The sequence below is a fragment of the Musa acuminata genome, chromosome BXJ1-11 (assembly GCF_036884655.1).
Source record: "Musa acuminata AAA Group cultivar baxijiao chromosome BXJ1-11, Cavendish_Baxijiao_AAA, whole genome shotgun sequence".
Lineage (NCBI taxonomy): Eukaryota > Viridiplantae > Streptophyta > Magnoliopsida > Zingiberales > Musaceae > Musa > Musa acuminata.
The window spans coordinates 3,171,280-3,178,472 of NC_088337.1; the positions used below are offsets into that span (position 1 = coordinate 3,171,280).

The 7,193-nt window shown below is 38.2% G+C and overlaps 1 protein-coding gene across 1 annotated transcript; it reads right to left on the reverse strand.

Annotated features, from left to right (window-relative positions):
* Nucleotides 1–974: 974 nt before the first annotated feature.
* LOC135596883 (uncharacterized) lies at nt 975–6,585 on the reverse strand. Its single transcript, XM_065089134.1, has 8 exons — nt 5,926–6,585; nt 5,595–5,798; nt 5,389–5,502; nt 5,107–5,144; nt 4,887–5,016; nt 2,288–4,405; nt 1,520–1,662; nt 975–1,398 (listed from the first exon to the last, which is right to left on the reverse strand). The coding sequence occupies exons 1-8, from the start codon at nt 6,001–6,003 to the stop codon at nt 1,155–1,157; spliced, it is 3,069 nt and encodes a 1,022-aa protein (XP_064945206.1). The 5' UTR covers nt 6,004–6,585; the 3' UTR covers nt 975–1,154.
* Between the last annotated feature and the right edge of the window lie 608 nt (nt 6,586–7,193).

Below are 7,193 nucleotides of genomic sequence, written 5' to 3' on the forward strand. Positions count from 1 at the left end.
TTCTTGCTAATTCTACAGGAAATGAAAATGGCAGAAAGGCAAACTGGTATTAACAAACTGTAATAGCTCTGGTGGACTCAAGAAAAAGACGTAGATATGAATATTTAGCTAGTCTTTGAAGATTCTAATGATTTTGCTAAATGGTATCTTTTTTATACTGTCGATTCTTTTGGCTTGACAGCAGTGTAGTTTTGAATCTGATCTTTTTTTTTTTTTGTGACACTACTGACTGTGGGATAAAGGTGTTTTTGCTATCCTGCTATATCTCTCTGTGGACTTAAATGCAATTCTAACTAATGATAATTTACAGCTGAGGGGAACTGTTCAGCAGTTGCAGTTTGTATTGAAAGCCGAAGAGACTTTGGAACATTTGTATCTCACCTTTTTATTTTTATTTTTTGCAGAAAACATTTAGCACAGATTGCTTATCATATTCCAGTTGAACATCAACTGTGTCCAAGAGTTAACTAGTAACTACATGGACCATTTGTTGTTATTGATTTGCAGTAGGGGGTTTCATTAGCATTTTGAAGAATTTGGTTGTGTTGCTATCAGACGTGAGAAATAAGGAACTCTTAACATTTGATAGGAAAGTCTCACAATGATTTGTGTGCATTGATTCATGCAATCTAGTAGTTAGGAACTTTGACCAATGATAAATCTGTCAAAACACTGGAACAATCAGGAAATATTAAGAATCTGCATTTTCGAGGAGTTCATTTCCTTAGTGTTGCAAAATTTTGTTGTTCTGTGGTAGGCAAGATCAAATTCGGTCAGCGTTTCCTTGTAGCATAGCTACTTGTTGGCTTAAGTTTAGAAAGATATGTACATTCTAGATACCTCAAGATCTTCATAATCAACATAAGAATGTTCAAATCAAGAATAACACTTCTTGTTGACTAGAAATCAGCAATTTAGAATTTCATGAAAAAAAATTATATAACTTTGAGACTCTTTGTGCACCCAAACCAGTGTGACTGGAAATTTTTTTCAACGAAGGAAATAAGTTGCACTCACCGGAAAAGAATATCTTATCAATGTACACACTATTTGACATCTGGCATCGCTTCGGGGCTTGCAAGCCCTGGATCTCTGGTGCATCCAGTTGCTTGCCTATACAGACGACTCATTTTTTGTTTAACATTAAAGAAACACTAATTCTTCAAAGCATTTTTAAGAGTCCGGATTGTCATCACAAGTTGCTGTCTTTCACCTTCTACTTCTGCAAATTTCAGGCTTATCTCAGAATATCTTTCTTGCATTTCTTTCAGCTCAGCTTCCATTGATTCATTCTGTCTTTTCAGAAGAGCCATCTCACTCAACATTTTAGCAAATGTATACTGATCACATATATAGGAAACAATGTGTTGATTTTCTTCTGAGTTAGTTCCAGAGTGCCTGCAAAAGGGATTAAAGTCATCAGAAGATCATTTGCCATAAAATAAATGTGATAGTCACGAGAAGTTCTATGCAGAAGGAGAAACACTATAACAAATGCTGGTAATTCATGAACAGTTACCTTGTGGCTAATTCTTGATCTTTGTTGTTTATATCATTTTTTTGTGCTTTGTTTCCCACCCTTTGCTGTTGTAGACAAACAACATCACCTTCGAAATCATTTGTGCCAGCAAACTTGTTGCTTTTTTGGCAAGGTTTGCCTTCCTGCATTAGATGATTACTTAAGTAATTATCTTTAAGAAAAAACAAATAACATTTTTATGCCTCTATTATGGTGCCCACACTATTGGTCAATGCTACAAACATGCTCAAATTTCATTCAGACAATATGTAGCTCTGTCTTAATTTACTTGTTAAAAAAAACATTTTCATTACATCAAGTTATGCTGAAGCAGTTTCACAAAAGTAAAAAGAAGAATTCTCAACATTCGTGTTAACTATATGCAAAATTTATGAATGCCAAAATGCCTTAAGATCTCCTCATTCACAAAGAGATTTTTGTTTGAATCAACTAACTGATATTTCCATAACTTTGACCTCATTTCTCTGGTTCTTCTGGTTCTGTAATGATGAATGTATCATTACTGTTTCTTCCTGTCATATTTTTTTCATTTTATTAATTACAAATAACACACCAATATAGCAATATTTTTTAAAGCACTACTCAGCATGTTTCCATTTCAATGGTTGTGTTTTAACTTTTTTATGTATCTGTGCATGTGCAGGCATAAACATGAATGTTCATTTGTTGTGGTGGGTTTATTTCTAACTTTATGGAGGAGCATGAGGTGCTAGACCATGTCATCTTTTCATGTTTGGTGATACTTACATTGGTGTAGCTGTTCCCAAGTTCTTCCTCTGAACTGATTATCATATCCTCCTCCTTTAAGAGACCACCCGTCAAGTTGGAAACCAGTCTCCTCAGTTTCTCTTTTTCTAATTCACCTTCAGACAGTGATTGCTTCAGGTCATTGTACTGCACTCCAAGGGTTTCTACCTTGGAGTTTAGCATTGTGATCATGGTCTCTTTTTCATCTTTCATGTTCCTCAGGTCGCTTAATTCCTCCAATGTATTTTCTACTTTCTGCTTCAATAGTGCTATCTCGTTCTTGAGAATTTCATTTTCTGAGTTTTTAACTTGTAGCGTTAACTGATTTCCTGTATTTGTTGACTCCAAATTTTCCATCTCTGCTGCCAATTTCTCTTTCTGTCCTGACATGAGATAATTCTCCATATTGAGATTTTCAATCTCATTTTTCAGTAATTGCATTTTCTCCCAGGATTCTTTGAGCCTTGCTTCCCCAGACTTCTTATAATCTTCAAGCTCCTCTTTCTTGTTTTTGAGTTCCAAGTGCAGCCTATCTGCTTCTTTAGATTTAAAATTTACAAGGTTTAATAGCTGTTGAAGATTCATACGGTATTGCCCTCGCAGTGATACTAGGTTTTCCTTGGTTTCCTCCAACATTTTCTCCAGATGGCTTCTTTGTGAACGCAATTCACTAGCTTCTTTTAAAGCTTGCTTCACTATTTTCTCGTTGTCATAAAATACAGATGAAACTTGTGAAGAAAGCTTATTAAGTTCCTCATGAAGTCGTTCAGCGGTGTTAGCATTGTTCCACTGTGTTTTCCTCAGTGCTTGCTCTGCTTGTATGGCCTTTTTCTCTTGTTCAACTTTAGCTTGCATTAGTGTGTCTGCATCTGATTCAAATGATTCAGCCTGTGTTTGAAGTTCTTTCTCTAAGCATTGAACATGGGTTTCAAGGTCACTGATAACCGATAAATGTGCTGAACACTCGTACTGCATCCTGAGTTGCTCTCGCAGTTGCGTTTGCTCCAGCTTATGAGAGACATCATGGTTTTCTTGCTTCAGAATTTCATAGTCCAAAGCAAGCTGTTCCATTTGCATTTCAAGTTCTTCACGGTCCTTGTTGTACAATTCTATTTCACTGTTAAGGTCAGCGATCTTCTCCTCCAGTGAATATTCAGTCCTCATGTTATTATGCCCATTGACTAACAATGCATGTTGCTCCTTATCATTTTCTGAAGTTGTTTCCAGCAACACTTGTTTACATTCAGATTGATGCAATTGTGGGAGTTGATTTCTAAATTTCGAACCTTGAATATCCTCATCATTTTCTGCTTCGACATCAATTTTTCTGCATTTATGGCAGAGTGTCTCCCTGTTTTTCTGCTCCAACAGGTCGTCAAGATCTCTGACGGCAAGTAACAGTTCAGAGTTAGCTTCCTGTGTTTTTTGTAACTGCAAGCGAAGACTTGAATTCAGATTTTTCTCATGGTATAACTCTTGTTTGATTTCTTCTAGCTTGGACAAAGGATCTTCTCTAACAAGCTGTGATTCAGTTGAAAGTGTTTCATCAAAATCTGTTCTCTTTTGTGAAAGCTTAAGTTCTTCACATTCTCTTCGTAAAGCACTTCTTTCCTCCTTCAGGCTGCTTATTTCCTTTAAAAGATCTTGTCCTCGCTTATTTTCCTTGGTGATTTGCTTTCGCAAAGTCTGCAACTCCAGTTCTGATACCTCCACCTTCCTCGTTAAAATGACAACTTCGTTTTTTAGTTTCTCAAGAGTCTCATCTGAACATTGCAGTCTTTCTGTTAACCCAGACTCGCCTGAGCTGTTTGTTGATCCATCCGTGCTTCTATCAGGAGCTAAAGTTTCAGACCAATCACCTGAGCTGGTCATCAACTTTGGTTGCATACCAATGTCCGCAAGAGGCGATAGTAAGCTGGTGGAGTCTTTTTGGTTGTTGCCATTCTTGATGCTGTTCTCTTTTGGTGTATATATTTCTGAGCTACTATCAGAACTAGCCGCTGATATAGCATCAAAACTGTGAGATTTTTCGAGTTTGCCATTACAGTCATCGTAAGTGGGAAGGTTTCTGCTCGATGGAAATTTTACCCTTGCCTCTCTGCTAATATATGACACATCCTGTTAAAAATAAGATACAAGAATTTCATATGTATCTTGGGGATTTGAAAGCATGATGATGACATTATATATTTTCCAGATTTCCTAGTCATACATCCCCTAGGTTCGATTCCTGAAAGATTGCTATTTTGAATTCAAAGACATCTGACAATCATATTCACATTAGACTGTTGCACTTGTTTAAAGTTTTCGGTTTTCTAGAGAAGAAATGTATAGCATCTAGTGGACAATGACTTGTTTCCCCAAACACAATTCCAGTACTGACTGATGAATCGACAGGCACCAAGATTCGACAAAATGCATATGGTAAATAAAAGTGTCATAAGTTAAATACTCTCTTTGTTTCATGTACATCATATCTGCGTTATCATGTGTTTTTGTGAAGCACTTTTAGTTGGTGATTTTCTGTGCATCATAGTTGAAATACTAACATAGTGAAGTTTCTTAAAACTGTACTCTTTTGCAAGAGACTTGCACTTACTTTCACCAAGTTAACATCATTCCTGCCATTTAGAGCTTTGACTCCTTCCTCATTGTCACTTTTGGTTAACTGGCTCTGTAATGTTCTTCCTTGTTGCCTCATGATTGCATCTCCATTTTCTTCAACTTCCCTGAAAAGCATAAATCAATTATTGAACATCTCACTAGAAGCTTGTACTGAAACCTTTTTCCATACAATAATCCATGCTGAGTACTATTACCTTCCTGCAACGTCATCCAGCATTCTCTGTATGGTAACCTGTCATTTCAGTTAAGAGCCCATTAATTAGGGAATGAAACTTGGTAACAAGGTATTATTATAAGTGTCTCAATTCTTTTCAAGCTCATCTCTACTTGTTTGGGATTGTGATTTCTTTTTGGAGGAGACAATTGCTGGAGATAGATTTTTGCTGACCAGATCTGTTTTTGTAGCAACCCAGATCTAGCAGAGCACTCATGAATTCTATTAATTAATGCTTGTCCATTCAGGAGGAAATGCTCACATGCAAGATGGCTTCTGTCTTGAGATGGAACGAAACAGATGAAGCTCTGAACACTTCAACATAATCTGCCAGGTTAACAATGGCTTCTCCCAGGAGTCCAGCTCTGGTGGATCCCTGCAAAACCTCCAGTGATGAGACATAATTTGGAAGCAGAGCACTCGACGAAGAACATGTCAAAGCAAAGAAGACGCATTCATCTCTCATACGGTGGTGGAAACAAGGAATTGGTATAACTTGTCGTTGATCTTTCCGCTCTTGGGATCACGCGTTAGCTTCACTGTTTCATAAACTGGGTTCGACCATTTGCAGGTTCCACCAACCACCGCAACCCTCTCTGATCTCACAGTCGGTTTTCCGACGTCGAGAGGGACCAAGCTTACCGTCGCCGCCTCCGATGCCGACAGCGGTACCTGAAGGAATCAACGAGATCAAGCCCACAAATTTTCCAGTAGATTACTTGGCTTACACGAATCACGAAGGGGGTTCAAAACTAGCTCGTTCGGCGCTGGTAAGATCTGATGCGTTGACCGAACTGACCTGTGTCGCTTGGAACTGCAACTTGAACACAGCCTTGATCTTGTTCTTCTCGCTCCTCCATCGTGCTGCCTTGAACATCTTCGATCTCCCTCTCAATTCCTCATGATCTCCTCCGCTTGGCCTTCAGGAATCAGTGCTTCTACCTGCGCAGAAGCCCCCCCCACATGGAGGAGCCTCCTGACAGGGAGGAAGAGGAAGTAATGCAAGTGCGGTGGAGTTCAGACACTGAACTCACAAACAACCTGTGGAAAGAGGAATATTATGATGGCTAGGGGGAGAGCTGGGAAAAAAAACAAGCAGGCAGATCCAGGCACTGAGTGTTTTGGTCTTTCTATATTTCAGCAAGTCAAGCGTTGGAGCAGAGGGGTTTAAACACAAAGCAAGGTTGAAAAATGGGAAGCTTATGTGCAATAAAATACACGCAATAGAGAATGATGTGAGGGTGTGGGGTGGTATGTTATAAGGGTCTGCTGGTGGATTGCTTGAGACTCACAGCAAGGAGGCAGACATGGGATTTGGTGTGTGGTGGTGGCAATCCCTGTTGTTGTTATGGCTTGACAATTGTGCCCACGTGATGGCTTTTCTCCACTGTGGGGTTGGTCCTGTTTTGGCAACCGGAAGGATTAGATTACATGGGATCCTGTTCTTCCGTCTCCTCCCTGCAAAGCTGGTGACAGGTGATGATCATATCCTTCCATTCTGTGTATCTTTTCATACAACACATCTTCTTTGACGCTTTCTTTATTTTGATGGTTTGGTAGCGTCTTTGGATGCTACAGTGAGCTTCTTAATATTCATATCTAAGGGGGAACTACTTAATAAGTTTTTTTTTTTTTATCATCGTTATCAACCATTCACATCAGTTCTTTTACTTGATCATAGATGTGTATCATCCATTCATATTGGTTCATGTAAAACAAAAAAAGATGTTCGAAATTCTTGAATGATTCTATTTGAACGTTCTAAGTCAATGAGGATATTTTTAAAGGTTATGGTTTATAGAGTCTCTGAGTCCAAATAGTGAGAGCAGGAAAAGCTAAAATTATGGTTGAAGTCAATAAATTAGTGTGCCATATTATTATCATATGGCGTTATTCTTGTGTCATTTATAATAATTGAGAGTATTATTTGTACGCACAATAACAAGATGGTTCAATGGAGTAGTAGCGCTATATAAGGGAATAATGCTTAACAATGAGAATGATGCATACAATATGACAAGAAATGGTGTTTGATTGATGATAGTGAGAGTAGTCTCTAGTGTGAAA

Coding starts and splice junctions, on each gene's coding strand:
- LOC135596883 (XM_065089134.1), bottom strand. CDS start 6,003: ATGTTCAAGGCAGCACGATGGAGGAGCGAGAAGAACAAGATCAAGGCT. Junction 5,017..5,106: donor CTGGATGACGTTGCAGGAAG/GTAATAGTACTC, acceptor TATGCTTTTCAG/GGAAGTTGAAGAAAATGGAG. Junction 1,663..2,287: donor TTGGGAACAGCTACACCAAT/GTAAGTATCACC, acceptor CATCTAATGCAG/GAAGGCAAACCTTGCCAAAA.